The sequence below is a fragment of the Pelobates fuscus genome, chromosome 7 (genome assembly GCF_036172605.1).
Source record: "Pelobates fuscus isolate aPelFus1 chromosome 7, aPelFus1.pri, whole genome shotgun sequence".
NCBI lineage: Eukaryota > Metazoa > Chordata > Amphibia > Anura > Pelobatidae > Pelobates > Pelobates fuscus.
Window position 1 is genome coordinate 98,761,708 of NC_086323.1, and position 26,488 is coordinate 98,788,195.

Genomic DNA, 26,488 nt, shown 5'->3' on the forward strand with positions numbered 1-26,488 from the left:
ATGAAAAAGTGTTAACATCCTGGCAGTAAATCCAATGCAATGCAAAATAATAGAACTGTGTTTTTCCCACACAGGCATCATTTTGCGTTCATTTGGGCCTTTAATTTTTCTTGTCGCTGTGGGTACAAGACATTGTGCTGCCTAGGTCCAAGAGCACAATGCTGCCTCCCCACTTTACAGGCACATCTCATTGCAACCATGTCCCACAAATGCATATCCCTGCAGCAACATTTCTCTTCCAGTTCATCTCCCAGCAGCACTAACGCACTCCCTCAGTCACCATAAACAATTTACAGCTTAGTGTAGGTGCCTTAATCCTTAACTGTATGAAACTGGAACAGCTACCAATAAGAGCGGCTGCTATGAATGGTGAGTGGCCCAGAGGCTTGAAGACAGGACTGCTTCCGGCAAGTCCATCTAGGAGAAGCATTATTATTCACCCCCTTCCAAGTGCCATGTGTGTTCCTGTGTGCCCAGTACATATAAATGTGGGGTCACATTTTTGTTGTAAGTGCCCATCTCAGGTCAATCAGAAGTGTTGCTCGGACATGTTTACATATTTACAGCTTGCATTTCTAGTCTAGGACTAAAAAAGAAAGAAAAATGATTGTACTAAGAAAAGATTATGCTAAGAAAAAAAAAAATACAGCAAATAAAGTCAGAGCCGACCATATACCATAAACCTTTAGATGAATCCGCTAAGTGGTTTAAATTAAATGGGGAAAAAGGAAGAGCTTTTCTAAAGTGAAAGCATGCTAATTGCAGATGGCAATTACTACCCCTCTAACACCTTTCAGACAGCGATTACCGGAATAACCTTAACATTGGTTCCATTCCGCAGTCCGCAGATCACAGGTCTTCTCTCCTAATGAGTTTTTGCATATATAATGTTCATTAAAATCTGCAACATTTTTTTAGCTTTGCTCATAATCAAACCATTTTTTTGTAAGAGCGCTTAAACTCTGACTGTGCTTGTCAACGGGATGTATGAGCAGACAACTCTGTCCAAATCAGCAGAGGTTGCTTGTTAGCGCAGTATGAAAGTTGACTTTTAAATCCCTTTTTTTTTTTTTTTTTACTTTTTTTTAAAAATATGGATGTGGACATAACATTTAATTTCTTAAGAGGTGGACACCGTGCTTGTTCAAAAACTGTCACTGTTTGTTTAAAGCAGCTAAATAATTCCCAATGTTGTTTCTGAACATTTGTTGCAGAGCTCCTTTCAATTTTAAGAGAACCATTTTATTACCAGGAAACTACTACACATAGCCCATATCGGTCTCTTTACCACTGCCTCTGCTATGTTTTATTCCCCTCTGTGGCTTTAACCCTACCTAGCATATGTCACTGTTTCTCCACCAGTTTGTGTGTGTGAAAGGTTGCATGTGGGTGAGAGGTAGTATATGTGTGATGAAGGCCGTGGTGTGGAGGCTGTTGTTTCTATTGTGTGTATAATAGGGTGACCGTGTGTTGTATGTCGGATGGCTGTGTATATTTTCTGTATGTTGTGTGTGGGTAGGCATTGGTGAGGCTGATTGTTGAGTGAGTAGACTTTGTGTGTTGTGTATGTAGACTTTGTGTGTGGGAGGGGCTATGTCTGGAGACTGTGTGTGTTTTAGTAGCGGAAGCCCGTGCAGTCTGTCATTGAACCTATTGTAAGTGGTCTGGTTGGGGAGTTGAAAGAACTACATAGCTAGGGCTATACTGCTCACCACAGATCGGTCCTCCAGAACCTCAGGCCCTCGCTACATGACCAATTTATCTCTAATTGAAATAATTACAAATGAGCACATGTAGTTTGTGATAGTCCTACAATACTCTTTTAGATTCTGTCAACACAATAGGACTTGATCAATAAGGAGATCTTATCAGACCCAGTGGCGTACACATAGGGGTCGCAGCTGTGGACCCCTGCGACCGGGTACCAGCCGCCATGTTTTGCTGCCCCAGCCCGCGCGGCAAACCATTGGGGCCGCACATGAAGGGGCCCATCGTGTGGCCCATGCTGTTAGGGCCATCCGATGGGTATGGATTTAGAGGGGGCCAGCGCTACGGCCCTTTAACAGCGTGACCGGGCCTCCTGTGAAGAGATCACTGCTGGGATGAAGTGACTGCCCCGGTCACTCCTCCCAGCTATCAGAGAGCCGCGCGGAGGAAGGAGAGGGAGTCAGAGTGGGAACTCTGACTCCCATCAACCTGAGCCACCACTGGACCCCAGGGAAAGTCACCCTCTTGCACCAAAAAGGTAGGAAACAAGAGGGTGACTTAAAAATGTTGTGTGTGTGTGTATATATATATATATGTGTGTATATATATATACCGTATATACTCGAGTATAAGCCGAGTTTTTCAGCCCATTTTTTGGGCTGAAAAACCCCAACTCGGCTTATACTCGAGTCAGAGTCTGTATTATGGCAATTTGCATTGCCATAATACAGACTGGGGGGAGAGGGGGGCTGGCAGAGCTGTACTTACCCGTCCTGCAGCTCCTGTCAGCTCTCTCCTCCTCCGCGCCGTCCGTTCAGCACCTCGGTCAGCTCCCAGTGTAAGTCTCGCGAGAGCCGCGGCTCTCGCGAGATTTACACTGTGAGCTGACAGAAGAGCAGAACGGACGGCGCAGAGGAGGAGAGAGCTGACAGGAGCTGCAGGAAAGGTAAGTACAGCTCTGCCAGCCCCCCTCTCCCCCCCACTGAACTGCCACTGGACCACCAGGGAAGGAGAGCCCCCCTCCCTGCCATATATCAAGCAGGGAGGGGGGACGAAAAAAAAATATATAAATAAAATAATAAAAAAAATAATAAAAAAAAAAATAATAATAATAAAAAAAAGGGGTATAAGGACCACTATGGGAGGGGGGGGGGTGTATAAGGACCACTATGGGAGGGAGGGGGTGGGTTAAGGACCACTATGGGAGGGAGGGGGGTATAAGGACCGCTATGGGAGGGAGGGGGGTATAAGGACCACTATGGGAGGGGGGGTATAAGGACCACTATGGGAGGGAGGGGGGGTATAAGGACCACTATGGGAGGGAGGGGGGTATAAGGACCGCTATGGGAGGGAGGGGGGGTATAAGGACCACTATGGGAGGGAGGGGGGGGGGGGGTAAGGACCACTATGGGAGGGAGGGGGGGATAAGGACCACTATGGGAGGGGGGGTATAAGGACCACTATGGGAGGGAGGGGGGGTATAAGGACCACTATGGGAGGGAGGGGGGGATAAGGACCACTATGGGAGGGAGGGGGGGGGATAAGGACCACTAGGGGAGGGGAGGGTAAGGACCACTAGGGGAGGGGTGAGTCAGGACCACTGGGGGGGGGGGAGTGAAGGAACATGGGGGTGAGGAGGAGGGGAAGTCAGGACATATGGGGGGGGGAGGGGGCGGCAAAAAATTTTTTGCCTACGGCGGCAAATATCCTTGCACCGGCCCTGCACACACTGCATTCACACACTGCATTCACGCACACACACACTGCATTCATGCACACACACACTGCACTCATACACACACTGCACTCATACACACACGCTGCACTCATACACACACACACATACGCACACACTGCATTCATTATACACACACTGTAAATAAATATTCAATTAATATATTTTTTTTAGGATCTAATTTTATTTAGAAATTTACCAGTAGCTGCTGCATTTCCCACCCTAGTCTTATACTCGAGTCAATAAGTTTTCCCAGTTTTTTGGGATAAAATTAGGGGCCTCGGCTTATATTCGGGTCGGCTTATACTCAAGTATATACGGTATATATATATATATATGTGTGTGTTTGTATGTGTGTCTGTGTATGTATGTGTACCTGTCTGTATATACTTGTCTGTGTGTATCTGTCTCTGTGTGTCTGTATGTATGTATGGAGGGAGGGCCCATGGATCAGTTTTGCACCGGGACCCCATGAATTGTGAGTACGCCACTGATCAGACCGGTCCTTACAGTTCTCCTGAAAAACTCAGGTCTTGATATGATAACCATGATATGGTTACAAGCCTTCTCAGGTCTTATATGTTTTATGAATTTAAAGACTTATAGCCATATCCTATATCAGTCTCATTCTAATGCACAGTGAGTTTTTGATCGGTCATGTGTCAGTTGCATTGCATGTTCCATGAGCAGTGAATTATTTAATTTATTGAATTATTAAAACATGTACCAAGGTACCTTTAACACATTGTATGTTTAATGTCTACATGTCGTTAGGTTTATGTAGCCATGAGTTTCCATGGGTATGTTATGGAATTGGTATGTGTGTGTTTGTGCTAACTAACCACCGAGCTTCTAATGTATGTGTGAGCAGTAGGCCAGTATGTTAATAACTATATACCTTCCAGCATATAATTCCTAGTTCTACATATGAATATGAAATGAAGATGAGTTGGTATGTATTGCATTCATCTGTTCTTTCATCCAATATCTGGCTCCTCATAACAAATTTGGCTACTATAATATGTAGCATTCATATGCTGTGGGAGGAACATCAACGATTTAATCAAAGCAGTTAATTTGAGATTCTTTCTTGATTAATTCGTTGATTTCCCTCCGGCAGCATTTTAATTCTAACTATAGCAGGGCAGCAATTATCATGTGCTACACATTAGTATGTATAGGTGATGTTGCCCAGGAAACCATAGTGGATATAGCAAACATAATTGTAGCATAAACAGAACAAATATAGCTGTGCATAAACATTTGTCTCACCTGGTAAAAGGCTGACGATTATGAAAGCTTTAGTTATGTCCATTTACTGTTTACTTCACTTACTACTGTTTTTTCAGCCTGAACAGTAGTTGTTTCCCCCCCATATGATAGAAAGCAAGAAGTTGCAAAGAACAGAATAATTTTTTTTTAAAAATCTTCCTTAATTAAAAAAAATAAATACAAATAAATTCCTTTTCACTCAGGCCAACAAATGGTTTTCAGACAGCTATCAGTCACCCAAAACCTGACCTGAATTGGAATTGGCAACCTTGCATTGGAATGATCTTTCACCGGGTCCCTTTCCGTTCAAGCATTGCTTGCCTGCAGGTTCTCCACAGGAAGCTCTGTCAGGCTCATTGAGTGTCAGACAAAGCTGACATTTAAAATACGGCAAGCCAAACAAGGCCATTTTCTGTGCCAGATACATTCAGCAAATACTTCATGAAGTGTCCCTGTTTAGCCATCTTACTATGCTCCTGGGAAGAGCATGGAAACACCAGCCTTCATATACAATCTTTCTCGCTGTACCCCCCTGCCAGCCTTCTAAAGACAGTTCTTGGCCCCTAGGGCCATAAGTTTACATCATATTCAGAAGACCTATCTTTTTTTTAAAGCTCTCATAATGCTTTTGAAAGTTCATTCCCTGTAGCAAAGGTCTTTGCCATATGGTATTCATTTGACATTGTCCAGTAGTCTATGTTTAAGATGAATACTTCACAAAATATAACTTTAGATTAATAGTAATGTGTTCTCTAATGTAAGAGTGTAAGCATGCTTTGCTGATTCTGCAGGGTTTTTAGAAGCAGCGTAAATGTCTCCCCTAACGTCACTTCGGAAATTAAGGTTGAATGACTTCCGATTTTGTAACCCCAGGAGGAGCCCTATGCATAGCTCTAAATTAGGTCTGATACTCAACAAGTTTCTCAGAAGTGCAGATTTAATGAAGGTTGTCATGCGTCCATGTAGACCAGCACAAGTAACCCTTGAACCCTTGGTGAATTTTCCATTCTTCATGTCAAAACTCAGTGTTTTGTGCAAGATGCAAAATGGTTCTAATAAACCTCTCAATTCCTTCGAGTTCCCTGGACATTGTCAACAGTAAAAATATTTGTTGAAATCACACAGCAGTGCTATTTGGGTTAAGTAAAGGAAGCAATTATTTTATATTTTTAATAGTCCTAATAATGTATTACAGATGCTTCCTGTGTATTATTTTTCTATTTTATTATACATGGAACGGTAACATATCAAACTGCACTGCAAACAAAAGGCTTTTGTTTTAAGGAAAGGAAGTTCACTATGGAAATGGAAATTGGCCAAACCCAGTAATGGCCAACCTTGTAAAGAAATAGCCTGAACACATCTAGGAAACATTTAAGAGCCAGACATAATTTCAGGACCAGGCAGATAGGGATCCTTAGAGCCCTTTATAAATCAGCAGAAAATCTTGCGCACCAGCAGTAAAATACTAGAAGCCTTTGCTGCCTGGTGTTTGCCAAGCCATGCCTTAATGCACACATATATTTATTCGATTAAAGTGAATATACTTATATAGTTACTTAGTAATATAATCTGAAAAAAAAGATTCAAGTTTCTGCCATTGAGCCAAAAGAAGGTCAAAAGCCCAATTTGGAGTAGTTTCCTATTGTGCCACAAAATGAGAAAAATCTCATCAACAAACTGTTAACCCATATGTTGACTGTCACAAAATATATATTGAATATAATGGGATCTGCACTGAGACTTCTATCTTTGTATTTATAATGAGCTTGTAAGTGGTTAATAATTAAGAACGTAACAAGATTTAAATTATTTGGGATCATTATCTGATCTGCCAGACTGTGCCGTAAAATGCTACAGCCTTTAAGCTGAACTTTACACAAAATGCTAATAATGTACTGATAAGTGCAAAAACTTTGTGGTACTGTTTAGTAAAAAAAAATAAAAAAATATTTATGTATGTATATTGTGGTTTGTTCGCCTGTGACACATTGTCAATTCTCTGTTGTCGTTAACGGTATAACTTATTAGTTATTACATGAAATGTTGATATAACTGAACCATTCAGAATTGGTTAAGGTTTATTTGTTACAATTGATTGTTAGAGATCTTGAAATTAGTAATGTACTCGTTTAATTCCCTCCACACACAGGTTGATGACAGAGGAAACCTATTCGCCACCCTCTGCCTAATATTTCACCATGTCTTTGTTTAAAGCGGCACTGTCATGCCGAACTTACCTTTCCTCAATCTCTTCCTCTTCTCCGCCTCTCTCAGGATCTGTTATTCTTTTCTTCCATTCTTCTTTAGTTTTCTTTAAAATTATAAGACAAAGTAGGGACTCTTTGCCTTATGGAGGATTCCTCCGCTTGACCAGCTCTGACCAGCGGAGGAGCAAAGTGTGCTTCATTTCCGCTGGTCAGAGCAATTTTCCCATGATCCCTAGCTTTCCTCCCTGTTCCCACAATGCTTCCTGTCAGTATTGCCGAACGTCCTGTCACTTAGACAGAACGCCGGCAAAACTGCCGAATTGCATCCTAACAGAATTAGAAGAGTTTCTCCATTGGTGTTAGGATGCAATTCGGTACTTTGTTCGTATCGGAATTTCATTCTAATGAATGAAACTCCGATCCTATTCATTGCTGTGGCTGCATCTTGCAGCCGCTTAGTAGATAACTCCCTAATTCCCACGGTATCAGGGAGCTATCTACTAAAAGGCTGAAAGACCTGAATTGGTCTTTCAGCCAACTTTACTAATACTAAGTAAAGATTACTTAGTATTAGTAAATAATATGCCCCTACTCGCTATACCGCGAGTAGGGGCATGTCTAGTAAGCAGTGAGCAGCCTGTGGCCTAATAACCCCCCCCCCCTGCGCGGGGGTTAAAGATGGGGGGGACCTACTGTCCTCCCCCCTGGCCCCCACCCCTGCGCGGTGGGTGGGGGCCCTAATAAAATAATAAGGGGGAGGACCTACTGTCCTCCCCCCTGGCCCCCACCCCTGCGCTGTGGGTGGGGGCCCTAATAAAATAATAAGGGGGGGGGGACCTACTGTCCTCCCCCCCTGGCCCCCACCCCTGCGCTGTGGGTGGGGGCCCTAATAAAATAATAAGGGGGGGAGACCTACTGTCCTCCCCCCCTGGCCCCCACCCCTGCGCGGTGGGTGGGGGCCCTAATAAAATAATAAGGGGGGGGACCTACTGTCCTCCCCCCCTGGCCCCCACCCCTGCGCGGTGGGTGGGGGCCCTAATAAAATAATAAGGGGGGGACCTACTGTCCTCCCCCCCTGGCCCCCACCCCTGCGCGGTGGGTGGGGGCCCTAATAAAATAATAAGGGGGGGGACCTACTGTCCTCCCCCCCTGGCCCCACCCCTGCGCTGTGGGTGGGGGCCCTAATAAAATAATAAGGGGGGGGACCTACTGTCCTCCCCCCCTGGCCCCCACCCCTGCGCTGTGGGTGGGGGCCCTAATAAAATAATAAGGGGGGGGACCTACTGTCCTCCCCCCCCTGGCCCCCACCCCTGAGCGGTGGGTGGGGGCCCTAAATGAACCCCCCCCATCAAGGTGACTAGGGGTCCCAAGCCCCTAGTCACCCCCCCCACCCAAAACATTCTATCCCCTACCTACCCCCCTCACCCTAAAAATAGTGAGGGGGGAATAAAATAACTAACCTGTAAAAAAAAAAAAAATTAAACTTACCATTTGACGTCTTCTTTTTTCTAAATTCTTCTTTCTTCAGCCCCCAAAAAAGCCAAATAAAAATCCATCATACCCGTCGCACTTTAAAAAAAAAAAAAAAAAAAAAACGAGCGCAAAAAAAAAATTAATCCATGTTCACCCATGGAGGGCACGCCGCGTACTGAGCTCCGCAGGGCGGGTCAAGGCTTATATAGCCTTGCCCCGCCCTGCAATTAGGCTTAGAACACACTGATTGGTTGGTTTAAGCCAATCAGAGTGCTCTGTGTCATTTTACACAGCGTGGGAAAATTCAAAAGAACTTTCCCACGCTGTGTAAAATGACAGATCACTGTGATTGGATGGTTTTCAAGCCATCCAATCACAGTGCTCTGTGTCATTTTACAAGCGTGGGAAAATTCCAAAGAACTTTCCCATGCTTGTAAAATGACACAGAGCACTGTGATAGGATGGATTTCAAGCCATCCAATCACAGTGCTCTGTGTCATTTTACAAGCGTGGGAAAATTCCAAAGAACTTTCCCAAGCTTCTAAAATTACACAGAGCACTGTGATTGGATGGCTTGAAATCCATCCTATCACAGTGCTCTGTGTCTTTATTGTTTTATTAGGGCCCCCACCCACCGCACAGGGGTGGGGGCCGGGGGGGGGGGAGGACAGTAGGCCCCCCCCCCTTATTGTTTTATTAGGGCCCCCACCCACCACGCAGGAGTGGGGGCCGGGGGGAGGACAGTAGGTCCCCCCCCCTTATTGTTTTATTAGGGCCCCCACCCACCGCGCAGGGGTGGGGCCGGGGGGGAGGACAGTAGCCCCCCCCCCGTATTATTTTATTAGTGCCCCCACCCACCGCGCAGGGGTGGGGGCCAGGGGGGAGGACAGTAGGTCTCCCCCCCCCCTTATTACCATTTATGTTTTTACAGTGAGCAGCCACAGGCTGCTCACTGTTTAGTGGACATGCCCCTACTCGCGGTATAGCGAGTAGGGGCATTGGGGAGATTTTAATCTCCCTTGTGCTATTATGGGGGTCATATTGACCCCCATAGAGTGAGAGGGGGACCTGGGGGGCTTATGAAGTGGTGGGGAGCACAGCTCCCCACCGCTTCTGTCTTTACATATTACAAGGAGGGAGCTGCACGTCGGTAGCTCCCTCCTTGTAATAAACCGAACAAACAAACGAACACTGATACACAGTGTTAGTTTGTTCGTCTGATTTTTTCTATTCATTCATTCGTCTGTCTGATGAATGAATGAATAGATGAAATTCCCGTTCGCATGTCCAGGTGTTTCACTGGGCATGTGCGGGAATCTTACAGTCTGTGTAGTGTGGGTAGATGACGTGTCCCACAGGGACTTCACCTACCCACACAAAGATGGCGGCGCCCTGAATAAAGATCGGGGCAGAAGATACAGATTTAAAAATAGGTAATCTGGGGGGCTTAGGGGCATTTGGGGGTGACTAGGGGGTCAATTGGATGTAGTGGAGGCGGGAGGGGGGTTAAAAAAAAAAACGGGATTCGGCATGACAGTGCCGCTTTAATTATATTTAAACCCCTATTCAAGATGCACTGGGTAATGTTATGAGAGAGTTCCTCGTTTAAATAGTAGGATCTCTTATAAGCAAGATGTGTATATCATTTTTCCTTCTATAGTTTCATTACGTCTATAAACAGCAATGCTGTAATATGCTATTTCTGTGATTTTTGTTTTTTTAAAAAAAAATTTAAATTTATTTTTTTTACAGTAGTCAAGCAAATAAAGCACTTGCAGCAAATAAAAAATAGCATTCTGTGCAAGTTATGCTTGGAACTCGGCCTTCCAGCTGTAAATAGCACGTCGATTTTTCCGACTTCTGAGCTTATTTTGGTGGTATTTTTTACAGGCCCTGGTAAAGTGACCTCTAGTGTCATGGCTGGGAAGTCTATGAAGTAATGGCAACACTTTTCTTTTCAAATATTTTTATTAATTAATTTATTTATTTATTGATTTTACAACAATCTATTCAGTATTATAAAATGAGATATGAAAAAAGTAAAATACATATCTGTTTACATAAAAAAAATGTGAATTATACAATAATAATAACAACAATAATACAACTAGAAAAGCTACAATTTCTGGGGAAATTGTGTGAAGTGTTCTTGCCTCCACCAGCAGTCTACAACTGGAGTGGGCGGAGTAACTGTTAGTATTTATTTATATAGCACATTTAATTCAATGTTGTTGCCCAAAGTGCTTCACAGTTACATTAACCCCTTAAGACCGCAGGGCGTACTATTACGTCCTTTTTAAAGCGGCTCTAAACGCCGCAGCACGTAATAGTACGCCCTCCGGTTTTTTTTCACTTACCCGGTCGCCGGCGATCGCGGTTGGGGGGACTCCCAGGGAGCCCCCCGCGGCTCCTCCGTCCTCTTCAGCCCCCCGGACCATGTGAGAGTGAGGTCCTTGTGAGGACCTCACAATCACATGGCCGGGATAGCTGGCTGCAGCAATGCCAGCAGGGGGACTAACTGTAATGACAGTTAGTCCCCCTGCTGGCTGAAAATCAAATTCAAATAAGTTAAAATAAGTGTAAAAAATAAATAAAAATATATACTTAGATCATATATATATATATATATATATATATATATATTATATATATGATCTAAGTATATATATATATATATATATATATACACATATACACACATACACATACACTGTCTAGGTGTATTTTAATATTAATATAAATATAATTATATATATATATATTAATATCAAATTACACGTAGACTGATATTGATTAAATATATATATAATTATTGTTATATATATATTTATATATAATATAAAAAAAATATGTAAATACGTAAAAAAAAAAAAGAAATTAAAAATAAAATATTAAAAAATATATAGATGTGTTTTATTTCGTTCTAACTGTATTGTGATATTAATATCTATATATATATATCAAAATACACGTAGAACGAAATAATATATATATCTATACATAAATATATACGTATATATCACTATATATATACCTATATATAAATAAAAATATTTAAAAAAAAAATTATATATATATATACGTATATATACACATATGTATATATATACAAATATTAATTCTACACATATATTTATGTAATAATTTTACATAATTAGGTATCTTAATTAATTACAATTAGCGGGACCTGGCTGACAACCCATGCCGAAAGTATAGGGAATTTAATTTGCTAGCACTATATTTAACCCTATAACTTTCCAAGACACCATAAAACCTGTACATGGGGGGGTACTGTTTTACTCGGGAGACTTCGCTGAACACAAATATTAGTGTTTCAAAACAGTAAAATGTATTACAACGTTTTTTTTTTGCATTTTTCACGCACAAACAGCACTTACACGGACGATATTATTGCTGCAATACTTTTTACTGTTTTGAAACACAAATATTTGTGTTCAGCGAAGTCTCCCGAGTACAACAGTACCCCTCATGTACAGGTTTTATGGTGTTTTCAAAAATTACAGCGTCAAATATAAGCTTTTATATAAGATTTTTTCAGCTTTTGCCAGGTCCCAGGTCTATGGGACCAATTTCGCCACAAGAATGACGATATTCCGTGAACCATTCGGCGAAACTTTCCACAAAGTAATAGCAATCCAATTGGGAACAATCCGCACGTTTCGGTGGGAGGAGTTAGGGTGGCAAATTTGGCTATAATAAGAATAAGAACTAGAAAAGCTACAATTTCTGGGGAAATTGTGTGAAGTGTTCTTGCCTCTACCAGTAGTCTACAACTGGAGTGAGCGGAGTAACTGTTATTATTTATTTATATAGCACATTTAATTGCAACGTTGTTGCCCAAAGTGCTTCACAGTTACCGTATATACTCGAGCATAAGCCGACCCGAATATAAGCCGAGGCCCCTAATTTTACCCCCAAAAACTGGGAAAACTTATTGACTCGAGTATAAGACTAGGGTGGGAAATGCAGCAGCTACTGGTAAATTTCTAAATAAAATTAGATCCTAAAAAAATTATATTAATTGAATATTTATTTACAGTGTGTGTATATAATGAATGCAGTGTGTGCGTATGAGTGCAGTGTGTGCGTATGAGTGCAGTGTGTGTATGAGTGCAGTGTGTGTGTGTATGAATGCAGTGTGTGCGCGTATGAGTGCAGTGTGTGTGCGTATATATTAATTGAATATTTATTTCCAGTGTGTGTATATAATGAATGCAGTGTGTGTGTATGAGTGCAGTGCGTGTATGTATGAGTGCAGTGCGTGTATGTATGAGTGCAGTGTGTGTGTGTATGAGTGCAGTGTGTGTGTATATGAATGAAGTGTGAGTGTGTGTGATGCAGTGTGTGTTTGTGTATGTGTTGGTGGGGGTGGGCATTTTGATATAATATTAATTATTTTATTAATTATTATTTTATTTTTTATTTTTTAATATTATATTTTTTTATTATTATTATTTATTATTTAACTGAATTATTAATTTTTATTTTTTTTATTATATATGTTTTTCGTCCCCCCTCCCTGCTTGATACATAGCAGGGAGGGGGGCTCCTTCCCTGGTGGTCCAGTGTCACTGGTAGTTCAGTGGGGGGGAGAGGGGGGCTGGCAGAGCTGTAACTTACCTGTCCTGCAGCTCCTGTCAGCTCTCTCCTTCTCCGCGCGGTCTGTGCAGCTCCCTCTGTCAGCTCCCAGTGTAAGTCTCGCGAGAGCCGCGGCTCTAGCGAGACTTACACTGGGAGCTGACCGAGGTGCTGAACGGACGGCGCGGAGGAGGAGAGAGCTGACAGGAGCTGCAGGACAGGTAAGTACAGCTCTGCAGCCCCCCTCTCCCCCGGTCTGTATTATGGCAATGCAAATTGCCATAATACAGGCTCTGACTCGAGTATAAGCCGAGTTGGGTTTTTTCAGCACAAAAAATGTGCTGAAAAACTCGGCTTATACTCGAGTATATACGGTACATTAAAACATACAGTTATAAAAACATTAGCAGGTGTACAAAAGGCCCTGTCTATGACATCACTTGCCCACCCAAAACATTCTATCCCCTACCTACCCCCCTCACCCTAAAATTAGTGAGGGGGGGAATAAAATAACTAACCTGTAAAAAAAAATAATTAAACTTACCATTTGACGTCTTCTTTTTTCTAAATTCTTCTTTCTTCAGCCCCCAAAAAAGCCAAATAAAAATCCATCATACCCGTCGCACTTTAAAAAAAAAAAAAAAAAAAAAAAACGAGCGCAAAAAAAAAAATTAATCCATGTTCACCCATGGAGGGCACGCCGCGTACTGAGCTCCGCAGGGCGGGTCAAGGCTTATATAGCCTTGCCCCGCCCTGCAATTAGGCTTAGAACACACTGATTGGTTGGTTTAAGCCAATCAGAGTGCTCTGTGTCATTTTACACAGCGTGGGAAAATTCAAAAGAACTTTCCCACGCTGTGTAAAATGACAGATCACTGTGATTGGATGGTTTTCAAGCCATCCAATCACAGTGCTCTGTGTCATTTTACAAGCGTGGGAAAATTCCAAAGAACTTTCCCACGCTTGTAAAATGACACAGAGCACTGTGATAGGATGGATTTCAAGCCATCCAATCACAGTGCTCTGTGTCATTTTACAAGCGTGGGAAAATTCCAAAGAACTTTCCCACGCTTGTAAAATGACACAGAGCACTGTGATAGGATGGATTTCAAGCCATCCAATCACAGTGCTCTGTGTCATTTTAAAAGCGTGGGAAAATTCCAAAGAACTTTCCCAAGCTTGTAAAATTACACAGAGCACTGTGATTGGCTTAAACCAACCAATCAGTGTGTTCTAAGCCTAATTGCAGGGCGGGGCAAGGCTATATAAGCCTTGACCCGCCCTGCGGAGCTCAGTACGCGGCGTGCCCTCCATGGGTGAACATGGATTAATTTTTTTTTTGCGCTCGTTTTTTTTTTTTTTTTTTTAAAGTGCGACGGGTATGATGGATTTTTATTTGGCTTTTTTGGGGGCTGAAGAAAGAAGAATTTAGAAAAAAGAAGACGTCAAATGGTAAGTTTAATTATTTTTTTTACAGGTTAGTTATTTTATTCCCCCCTCACTATTTTTAGGGTGAGGGGGGTAGGTAGGGGTTAGAATGTTTTGGGGTGGGGGGGGTGACTAGGGGCTTGGGACCCCTAGTCACCTTGATGGGGGGGGGTTCATTTAGGGCCCCCACCCACCGCTCAGGGGTGGGGGCCAGGGGGGAGGACAGTAGGTCCCCCCCTTATTGTTTTATTAGGGCCCCCACCCACCGCGCAGGGGTGGGGGCCAGGGTGGAGGACAGTAGGTCCCCCCCTATCTTTATTTAGGGCCCCCACCCACCGCGCAGGGGTGGGGGCCAGGGGGGAGGACAGTAGGTCCCCCCCCCCTATCTTTATTTAGGGCCCCCACCCAGCGCGCAGGGGTGGGGGCCAGGGGGGAGGGGGCCAGGGGTAGGTCCCCCCCCCCCTTATTGTTTTATTAGGGCCCCCACCCACCGCGCAGGGGTGGGGGCCGGGGGGGGAGGACAGTAGGTCCCCCCCCCTTATTGTTTTATTAGGGCCCCCACCCACCACGCAGGAGTGGGGGCCGGGGGGAGGACAGTAGGTCCCCCCACCTTATTGTTTTATTAGGGCCCCCACCCACCGCGCAGGGGTGGGGCCGGGGGGGAGGACAGTAGGTCCCCCCCCTTATTGTTTTATTAGGGCCCCCACCCACCACGCAGGAGTGGGGGCCGGGGGGAGGACAGTAGGTCCCCCCCCCCTTATTGTTTTATTAGGGCCCCCACCCACCGCGCAGGGGTGGGGGCCAGGGGGGAGGACAGTAGGTTCCCCCCCCCCCCCCCTTATTACCATTTATGTTTTTACAGTGAGCAGCCACAGGCTGCTCACTGTTTAGTGGACATGCCCCTACTCGCGATATAGCGAGTAGGGGCATTGGGGAGATTTTAATCTCCCTTGTGCTATTATGGGGGTCATATTGACCCCCATAGAGTGAGAGGGGGACCTGGGGGGCTTATGAAACATACAGTTATAAAAACATTAGCAGGTGTACAAAAGGCCCTGTCTATGACATCACTTGCTGCTCCAGCCTGGCACAGGTCAAAGTATTTTGGCAGTTGCCATCTTCAAACGGTCGTATTTTAAAAACTATAAATCCTACAGTGAAGAGCTTTACATTGTGAGAATCACAAGACCCAGACCTACATTTTGATGCCTATGGTGGTAAATTTGGCTATAATAATAATAATAATAATATATATGTGAGATAACATTAAGTGGACTTGCTATGCAAGAACACTTAATTACATCATTGCATCATTTCTGATGTGATAATGTTTCCCACCTCCTAACACTGCTAGTGGGTACACAACATGGTATTTTACAGTGTTTCAATGTTCGGTTATGTGAGAAAATTCCAAGTTCTAATTATTTGTACTAGACCGTATTCAACACTGGTTTGTGAAGAAAGTAAGTTAATTTGGTATGAGTTTATTAAACTCGTGATTTGGTCCTAAATGTATGTAATATCTCACATTCAAAACACGATGAACGAGATTTAATAGTCTAATTTAGATAGTTTCACCAACTGCTTAGTCCTCCAACTAGCTGTGAAATAGTAATTCCAATGTTTGTTTATCTTTTATTGTATTTGAGTTGCAAGACCTGATCGTACTGGAAATCCTGTGATTGCAGTCATTGTCTTTACTTCTAGGCTAAGGAACTAGAGCGCAAGGATGCAGAACTCCAACAACAGGACAGTTTCTACAAGGAGCAGTTGGCCAGCATCGAAAAGAAGGTAACTGACTAACCAAGAATCGTTGTAGGTGAAATTTTGCAATAATATTGCTAATGAAAATGTTGGCACTGTCATAAAAGCAGAGCAAGTACAATGGGAAGTGGTAACCAGTTGACTGATCCTAAGGATTCCTTTGGTTTCCATAGTGACTGCTCTACGCTTATAACATTACCTCACGTTTTTGTTAGCAACACTGTTTTAAATCTCTCCTTGATAGTACGAGCTTTCGTCATATCATAACTTGAAGACAAGAAATGGTTTTATGGGTGGATACCACATATGTATTCAGCATTTTGGAGAATCTTTCTATTTTGGCACATAATGTAAACTGATGTTTTGTTTAGCAGGAAAAAACACTTTTTTTTTTGTAAGCGGAACTTTTCCACAATGATCGGTTATCTTGAATTAAATTAAATACAATTAATATTAGTAATACTTGATAGTTCTGAGATGCAATTATGTATATAGTAGTGCAAAGGATTTGGGTCAATCATCAAGCTTGCGTATCTCATAGACATCATATTGTCCAAATGCAAATGTTGCATAAATTAAAAGCACATACTAAGAAGAAATTTTACATATATATATATTTCTTGGGAAACAGTTCAACCGCAAATACATTAAGTTGTATTATTAAAATAGCTACAATTGCTGAACTCTTAAAAATAATGATATTTTTCAAGTGATAGGTCAACGTTAAAGAAACTGGATCAAGGTTAATATCTGCGTTTTGGATAGAGTAAGTTGGGAACATGATAAAGTGGGAACAGAGGTAGACTACAATAAAACTCATAGTAATGTACAGAGTGTAAACATATATCAGATAGCTCCATGGCAATAAAACTCACAGTAGTGTGCAGAGTGTATCACATAGCTCCACATAGTGGCGGACCCAGGGGGGCAACTGGGCAGTTGCCCCGCCTCCCCCCCACCAATGGAGTCCGTGGTGCGATTTGGAAAGCTTGTACACAGAGCAAGCCCAACCAACCAGCAGATCTCATCAGGGAAACAGTCAGGTTCTGTGGCCCTTCGGCAGCATGGCCGGGCCCCTTTATTGTGCTCAATAAGGGTGATTGGAGAAAGTCACTTCCTCCCTGCTTACAGACCTCGCATGCTGGGGGACACAGAGAGAGAGGAGGGAGCACCAAAGACAGAGAGCTTCAGACTCCCATAAGCGGTAGCCAGCCCCAGGAAATCACCCGCTCTACAACCAAACATATGTGTAATAACACTCATAGTAATGTGCAGAGTGCAAAAATATATCGGGTAGTTCCACAGCAATAAAACTCACAGTAAGGTGCAGTGTGGTACACTCACAGTAACGTGCCAAATGTGTAAGAGTGTATCACATATAGAACCATGGCAATAACACTCTCAGTAATGTGCCGAGTGTCAGAGTGTATCACATATAGAACCATGGCAAAAACACTCACAGTAATGTGCCGAGTGTAAGAGTGTATCACATATAGAACCATGGCAATAACACTCACAGTAATGTGCCGAGTGTAAGAGTGTATCACATATAGAACCATGGCAATAACACTCACAGTAATGTGCCGAGTGTAAGAGTGTATCACATATAGAACCATGGCAATAACACTTACAGTAATGTGCCGAGTGTAAGAGTGTATCACATATAGAACCATGGCAATAACACTCACAGTAATGTGCCGAGTGTAAGAGTGTATCACATATAGAACCATGGCAATAACACTCACAGTAATGTGCCGAGTGTAAGAGTGTATCACATATAGAACCATGGCAATAACACTTACAGTAATGTGCCGAGTGTAAGAGTGTATCACATATAGAACCATGGCAATAACACTCACAGTAATGTGCCGAGTGTAAGAGTGTATCACATATAGAACCATGGCAATAACACTCACAGTAATGTGCCGAGTGTAAGAGTGTATCACATATAGAACCATGGCAATAACACTCACAGTAATGTGCCGAGTGTAAAAGTGTATCCGATATTTCCATGGCAATCAAACCACTATAATGTTCAGAGTGTATGAGATAGCTCCACTACAATAACAGTAATGTGCCAAGTGACAGTAATGTGCCAAGTGCAAGAGTGTATCATAAATAAATCTCACAGTAGTGTGCAGAGTGGAAGTGTGTATGAGATGTCTCTCCACTACAAAAACAACTCATGGTAAGGTGCAGAGTGTAAAAATATATAAGAAAACTCACTATAATGGTCAGAGTGAAAGAGTGTATCACAGAGCTCCCCAGCAATAACACTCACAGTAATGTGCAGAGTGCAAGAGTGTATCTGATATCTCCACGGCAATAAAACCCATTGTAATTTGCAGAGTACAAGAGAGTGTATTAAATATGTCTACGGTAGTCAAGCCCACTGTAATGTGTGTGTGAGATCGCTCCACTACAATAAAACTCACAGTAATGTGCAGAGCGCATCAGATAGCTCCATGGCAATAAAACTCACAGTAATTCACCGTAATGAGGGTTATGTATGCATTTACCACATTTAATACTCATATTAATATGCTGCAGCAAGAAAAAAACATTAATTACTCGACAATGAATTTCAAAAACTGCTTTAAATAATGCGTTGCTGCGCATAAATGATACTTATGTCAGGCCAACACTTTTCATGTGCTACCCATCACATTCCTCTCACGGTTGTGAGTAACATACCAGGGTGGAAGATAGGGGATGGAGTCCGAGAGAGGATATACTTGTGGTGCAATGCTCTACACTGCCTACTGATATAATGGCAGCTGTGAGGCGCTGTAGTGCTGAGCTTCTTTGAGATGTTCCTGTGGTATCTCTAGATATAGGACACCTGAGAAAGCTTTCAGGAATGTCGGACGCCTATGTTGTATGTGAGACTAACACGAAGAAGTAAAATGTTCCTTCAGGAAATGTTTTTATCTGGTAACCCATATGACATACAGTGCATGAATAGTTTATGTAATATCGTTTTTATTGTCCCATAAACATAAATAAATCGTTTTTCCATCAGATGCTTCTGGATTCAGCACACACCTAAATGCTCCAGGAGTCAACATTGAGGTTTATTCACTAAACTGTGAATTTTAGAGATTTGCAAACTTGAGGTCAAAATAGCTGAGCTGAAATTATAGTTGAGCTGGATTTGTCCAGCCAGCCTATGTTGGCCTAAATGTATAACATCATTAACAGTTCTCCAAGACAGTCTTCATTTTATTTAAATGACCACTACAGGCACCCAGACCACTTCAGCTTAATGAAGTGGTCTGTGTACCAGGTCCAGCTAGGTTTAACCCTTTTTGCAGTAAACATAGTGTGATGTAATTCCAGTAAAATACAAGTTTAGCAGGCTAAGATTGCCACAAGGCATATGTATGTATATGTGTTTGTAGTATCAGTTAGTTAATAACACGTAGCTAAGATACTGTCATCACTGTACTGACCAGGTGCAGGAATGTAAGAACTGGAATTACGCGTCCCTCTCCTTTGTATCAGATGAGCCACGTGGTTAGACCGGATGGATGAGTTTAGACTCTATTCATTAAATAGGTTAAGGGTATGTGTGGGTGTAGTTAATTGTGGGGGAGCTACAGTGCTATATAAGGAATGTACTCTATGTATTCAGTACTCAGACTTTGCTGTATTTTGGTGACGCTAGTCCCTCTGAGTCCCGATCGGTGATCCAATAAAGAATCTCTTCCTTCCTGAAGAAACCTGTGTCCATCTCTCTGTGCTTGGCTTCCGTCAGTTTCTCCGGTATCATTTGGTGCATTGGCCGGGAAGCTCATCGTTCAACGGTAGCTGAGAGGCAGAGGCGTGAGACGGTCTATCTTTGCCCACGTTCTCTACGGCTGCACCCCTGAACTTCTGCGTGGACCTCCCTTCGTCTCGGCGCCACTGGTCTGTTGTCCAGGAGATCATCGGCCTCTACGTGAGAAGTGCTGGGGTGTCCCCGTCGATGAGTGTGAACTCAGGTTCAGGAACGAGGAGGTAAGATAACTGCTGTTTTAGACGGCAGGACCCGCTAGGGGTATACCGATTGTGCGGTAGGCCCAAAGGGGTTTTTGAATCTGTATCTGCCCCCTCTGTCGGAGGGAAGGAGCGAAGGCGCACCGCTCGATCGAACGCTCTTTAGTCAGACCGTTTGATTTGGTTAGTCAGGCGGGGTCCAGGTGTAAGATAGCCCTAGCCGGACACCGGTGTCTTGTCTAGACTAGCGTTCTAGGGTGTATATTACGTTCGCTAGGTCGGAGGGACCGGGAGACTAAGCGGCGCCTGTGTAAATTCGGTTCGCTAGTTCTCATCCTATCTGGGCTAAGTGGGAAGGCGTGTAAATTTGGAACCCACTAGACTTTTGATAGTACGACTAAGAGGCGCCTGTGTAAATTCGGATCTCTAGCTCGTTGTATAGTGCGACTAAGAGGCGCCTGTGTAAATTCGGTTCTCTAGCTCGCTATGTATATGTGGTGATTGGGCAGTGTGGCTAACCAAAACGGGTGTATATAGTTTTAGGTAGTCCATTCAAGGTACTGGCCAATAGTTTAGTTGGGAATTGTAAATGTGTTAATGATTGTTTAGTAAAGTGTATATCTTGTTAGATAGCGCGAGCTCAGCCGTCTAGCGAGAGTGTTAATAGTGTGTTGCTGTATTATAGTGCACGGTACCATAACCCTGTATATTTACTGACACTGTATAATAAGTACTAATCATTGTCGTCCATTGCATGTTTAACACCATAACCACTAATAATTGTATTGTGACCTTAACTTGTGCTTTGACCTATGCTAACCGTACTGTAACCGCTATTTGTAAAAGACGATGTTACTGGGGTGTGTTATAGACGGGTAATTCGTATATAGAGAATTATAGCGTGGGTGACTGTGTAGTTACGCCAAAGGGCATAATATTGATTATATAGTGACTGGTGTAGCAGCTGTGTGTGTATGGGAATTCCCTGAGTGTTTATTGTTATGGTGTACGTTTCACTTGATAACCGTACCACGTGGTGCTGTTGCCAGAGGAAACGGGTGTGACTGTTGAATAGTACGCGTGTATAGTAATCGTTGTCGACAACGTTCCACTGTTAAATATGGGTGCGTCGCAGTCAACGATTCCGGATCCCTTAGGATGTATGGTTAAGAATTTTAAAAAGGGATTCAAAGTTTGTGATTTTGGGGTTAAGATGTCCCCTGTACGTTTGGTCACTTTGTGCACTAGGGAGTGGCCTACTTTGGTTGCGGCATGGCCGCCACGTGGCAGTTTGGATCCAACTCTGGTACAGCGCTTACACGTGGCTGTATCAGGTAGGCCTGAACTTTACGGCCAGTTTCCTTATATTGATTGTTGGAGACAGGCCGTAAATGACTCGCCAAAATGGCTCCGGACATGCCACGAGGAACAGTGTCGCCTCATGGTAGCTAGGACTTGTTCGTCCACTAGGGCTGGTGTTAGGCCCATTTTGGACACGCCCCCTGAGTCCGAGATCCCTTTGCCGCCCCCTTACTTTCCGGTAAGAGGAAGTGACGCAAATACAGGAAGTCCTGTAACCCTTCCCTCATTACCCTCATCCACTTCCGCTTCCTCCTCCAGTACAGGATCCACCCCCCCTCGTACTAAATCTCCCCTTCCGGAACCAGAACCCACCCCCATTAGAAACGAATATCCTGATTTGGCGCCACTTCAGACTTCCGGTCAAGCTTCATCTAGCTCGGCCCGAAGTGTTCTATTCACTACCTTTTCCCAAAACCAACCTCCCACATCCCCATACCCTATCTCTCCCCGACCGGAACCCATGACTGACGCTTCCCTACGTAGCCCCATCCAAACCCGACAGTTGACTGGTGCCCAACAATTAAAGCACTATCAGATGCCTCTTCGCTTAAATCCCGGGTCAGCTTATATCGATGCCGCAGGTCAAATGGCACACGCTGACCCTGTCTTCGTATATGTCCCTTTCACCACTACCGACCTTTTAAACTGGAAGACCCATAATTCCTCGTATACTGAGAAACCACAAGCCATGACTGATCTGTTCACCTCAATAGTACAGACGCATAATCCGACATGGGCTGATTGCCAGCAGTTACTAATGACTTTATTTAACAATGAGGAAAGGACAAGAATAAATCAAGCAGCCATTAAAGCATTAGAAGATAGAGCCCGTGCTTTGAACCAAGCTAATCCAGCAGCATGGGCCGCAACACATTATCCCAACACTGATCCCGATTGGAACGTAAATGGTGCTGATATGGTTCAACTCAGAGCCTATAGAGACGCTATAATTGCTGGCATGAAAGCCGGAGGAAAGAAGGCTATTAATATGTCAAAGACAGTTGAGGTGATCCAGAAAAGCGATGAAGCGCCCAGTGTCTTTTATGACCGATTATTGGAGGCGTACCGCTTGTACACCCCCTTTAATCCGGAAGACGCAGACAATTCCCGAATGGTGAACTCCGCCTTTGTCAGCCAAGCTTACGGAGATATTAAGCGCAAGCTACAAAAGTTAGAAGGGTTTGCAGGTATGTCAATCTCCCAACTAATGGAGGTAGCTAATAAGGTCTATATGAATAGGGAAACAGAAAGCAAGAAAGAGGAGGAGCGCAAGATGCGTAAAAAGGCTGATATGCTAGCGGTAGCGATCGCAGGCGTAGATAAACGGGGCCCAGATAGAGGCAATAATAGATGGAGTAGGGAGCCTTTGAGTAGGGATCAGTGTGCGTATTGCAAGGAAGAAGGGCATTGGAGGAACGAATGTCTGCAAAGAGAGCAGTACGAGAGGGTCCAACCCAGGGCAGGCTACGGAAACTTTAGAGGCAGAGCGAGAGGTAGAGGAGGTCCCGGAGGGAGTAATGGTTATAGAGGGAGTAATGGGAACAGAGGAAGTGTTAGGGAAGACAGGTATATTCCAGCAGCGCAAAGGTCTCGCGATAGAGAAGGTAGGGACTTTGTAGGATTGGCTGACACGGTCATGGAGGACTATTGATACCGACCGGGCTCCATCCCCCTTGGTCGAGCGGAGCCTATGGTCGATGTATCAATAGGGGGGAAAAGGAGTGCGTTCATGATCGACACTGGTGCTGAACATTCAGTGGTGACTAATCTAGTTGCTCCTCCATCTGGAAGGACTATTACTGTGATAGGAGCAACTGGAAGAAGTGCTGAAAAACCGGTTCTTAAAAGTCGACTCTGTACATTGGGAGGCCACGTAGTAAAACACCAATTCCTTTATATGCCTGAATGTCCAGTCCAATTGCTGGGACGTGATATGCTATCCAAATTACAAGCGCAGATTACGTTCCTACCAGATGGAACAACATCTTTAAAGTTTAATGGACCTTCAGGTATTATGACTTTATCCATACCAAAGGAAGAAGAGTGGCGACTTTATACAGTGTTGACTAGCCAAAACCCTAGGAGTGATGAGACATTATTTAACATACCAGGAGTTTGGGCAGAGAACAACCCACCAGGACTGGCCCGCAATATTCCACCAATAAAAATTGAACTGAAACATGGGGTTTATCCAGTGAGCCTAAGACAATATCACATTCCGCAGAAGGCTAAGAAGAACATCCAATCCTATCTGGATAAGTTCATACGGTATGGTATCCTAAAATTCTGTACTTCCCCCTGGAACACCCCATTGCTGCCTGTTCAAAAGCCCGGTACAGATGAGTATCGACCTGTACAGGACTTAAGAGCAGTCAATGATGCGGTTGTTAGCATACATCCAGTTGTACCCAATCCATATAACCTGCTTGCTTTAATTCCGGGCGGGGCTACTTACTTCACAGTCTTAGATCTCAAAGATGCCTTCTTTTGCCTCCGAATTGCCGCAGAAAGCCAATGTATTTTCGCTTTCCAATGGGAGAACGCTGTAACGGGCTCAAAACGCCAAATGACTTGGACAAGACTGCCCCAAGGGTTTAAAAATTCACCTACCCTATTTGGTTCAGCTCTAAGTCAAGATCTACTGGATTTCGAGTCTATCCCAGGAGAATGTGTATTGTTACAATATGTAGATGACTTGTTGATAGCAGCAGTTACAAAAGAAAAATGTCAGCAAGCAACGCACGATCTACTACATATTCTCTGGAAGGCAGGATACAAGGTGTCCAGGAAGAAGGCTCAGTTGTGTTTGCCAACTGTCAAGTATCTGGGATTCCATATCTCTGAAGGTCAAAGGATTATGGGGCCAGAGAGAAAAGAAGCTGTCTGCCAAATACCAATACCCAAGAATAGAAGACAAGTGCGAGAATTCTTGGGGGCAGCAGGCTTCTGTAGGATATGGATTCCCAGCTATGCGATACTAGCAAAACCTCTGTACGCAGCCATCAAAGGTACAGAGCACGACCCCTTCCTATGGACCCAAGAACAGCAAACGGCATTTGAAGATGTGAAGAAGGCTTTGATGAGTGCCCCAGCATTAGGTCTACCTGATCACACACGACCATTCTACCTGTATGTACACGAGCAAAGAAGAATGGCTGTGGGAGTATTGACACAGTACTTGGGATCATGGCAAAGACCTGTTGCCTACATGTCTAAGCAACTGGATGCAGTGGCCAGCGGACTTCCACCTTGTCTAAGAGCCGTAGCTGCAGCCGCCCTGCTAGTAGCTGAAGCCGATAAACTCACTCTGGGTCAAGAACTTTATGTACGAGTCCCACATGCAGTACAGACGTTGTTGGATTACAAAGGAAATCATTGGTTTAGTAATAGCCGTATGACCAAGTATCAAGCAATGTTGTGTGAAAACCCAAGAGTGCATTTAGAGACTGTAAACACCTTAAATCCAGCTACCCTTTTGCCACAACCTACTGAAAGTCAACATGATTGTTTGGAAATAATGGATGAAGTATTTTCAAGTAGACCAGATCTTCGTGATTTTCCCATCCAGAACCCCGATGTTCAATATTACACCGACGGCAGTAGTTATGTGAAAGAAGGGATCCGCTATGCAGGATATGCAGTAACAACCATAGACAAGGTGATAGAAGCTCGGCCACTGGCGAAAGGAACATCAGCACAAAAGGCAGAATTGATAGCACTGACACGAGCGTTACAATTGGCTGAAGGTTTAAGAGTAAATATCTATACGGACTCTAAGTATGCGTTTTTAACCACTCATGCCCACGGAGCTTTGTATAAAGAAAGAGGACTACTGAATTCAGAGGGCAAAGAAATCAAGTACGCAGCTGAAATCCTACAACTATTGGAAGCAGTGTGGGAGCCGAAAGAAGTCGGTATTATTCATTGTCGAGCACATCTGAGAGGTGATGGTGATGTAACCAAGGGAAATCGGATGGCAGATAGTGCAGCTAAGCGTGCTGCTGAATCAGGAAGACAGGAGTATGTAGGGCATATAGCTGCTCTTATACCAACTCCACTGTCCCAATGGACTCCAGTTTATACAGCTCAAGAAGAGGAGTGGTTAAAGACTGAACCGGGAAAGTATCTGGAGAACAAGTGGTATCAGCTAGAAGATGGAAGAATAGTTATACCAGCATCACTAGCAGTAGAAATTGTCCAAAACTATCATAACGGGACACATTCTGGGAGAGACAGTACTGAAGAATCTCTTAGAAAACATTTCTACATACCAAGATTGTCCAACTTGACTCAGGCCATTGTACGCAGATGTGTAACGTGTGCTAAGAATAATGCAAGACAAGGACCAGTAAAGCCACCAGGAGTTCAGTTTATGGGGGGACTCCCCATGTCCGATCTACAAATAGACTTTACAGTGATGCCTAAATCGGGTGGACATCATTACCTGCTGGTAATTGTGTGCACCTATTCAGGCTGGGTAGAAGCATGTCCTACTCGTACAGAGAAAGCAGGAGAAGTTGTGAGATTCCTGCTACGAGAAATAATACCCCGATATGGACTACCCTGTTCTATAGGATCGGACAATGGTCCAGCTTTTGTTCACCAGTGCCTACAACAACTGACTCATATGCTTGGTATAAAGTGGAGGCTTCATACTGCATATAGACCCCAGAGTTCTGGTAAGGTAGAGAGAATGAATAGAACTATAAAGAACCAGTTGGCTAAAATGTGTCAGGAAACCCAACTTAAGTGGAACGTTCTCTTACCCATAGCTTTATTGCGAATCCGCAGTACCCCTACCAGAAGGATGGGCCTCTCTCCTTTTGAAATCATGTATGGGCGACCACCTCCCGTACTTGGTAACTTAAGGGGGGACTTGAGTCAGTTGGGAGAAGGAATTACCCGGCAGCAGGTTGTAGAGTTGGGTAAGACTATGGAGGAGGTACAGAAATGGGTACAA

The 26,488-nt window shown here is 43.7% G+C and overlaps 1 protein-coding gene across 2 annotated transcripts in view; it reads left to right on the top strand.

Annotated features, from left to right (window-relative positions):
* The window catches only part of CHCHD6 (coiled-coil-helix-coiled-coil-helix domain containing 6), a 336,103-nt gene that overhangs the window by 88,793 nt on the left and 220,822 nt on the right, over positions 1 to 26,488 (top strand). For both annotated transcript variants that reach the window (XM_063426260.1, XM_063426261.1), the window contains one exon: positions 16,132 to 16,215. In XM_063426260.1, the coding sequence (XP_063282330.1) occupies positions 16,132 to 16,215 (84 nt within the window). The remainder of the gene's footprint in view (positions 1 to 16,131; positions 16,216 to 26,488) is intronic.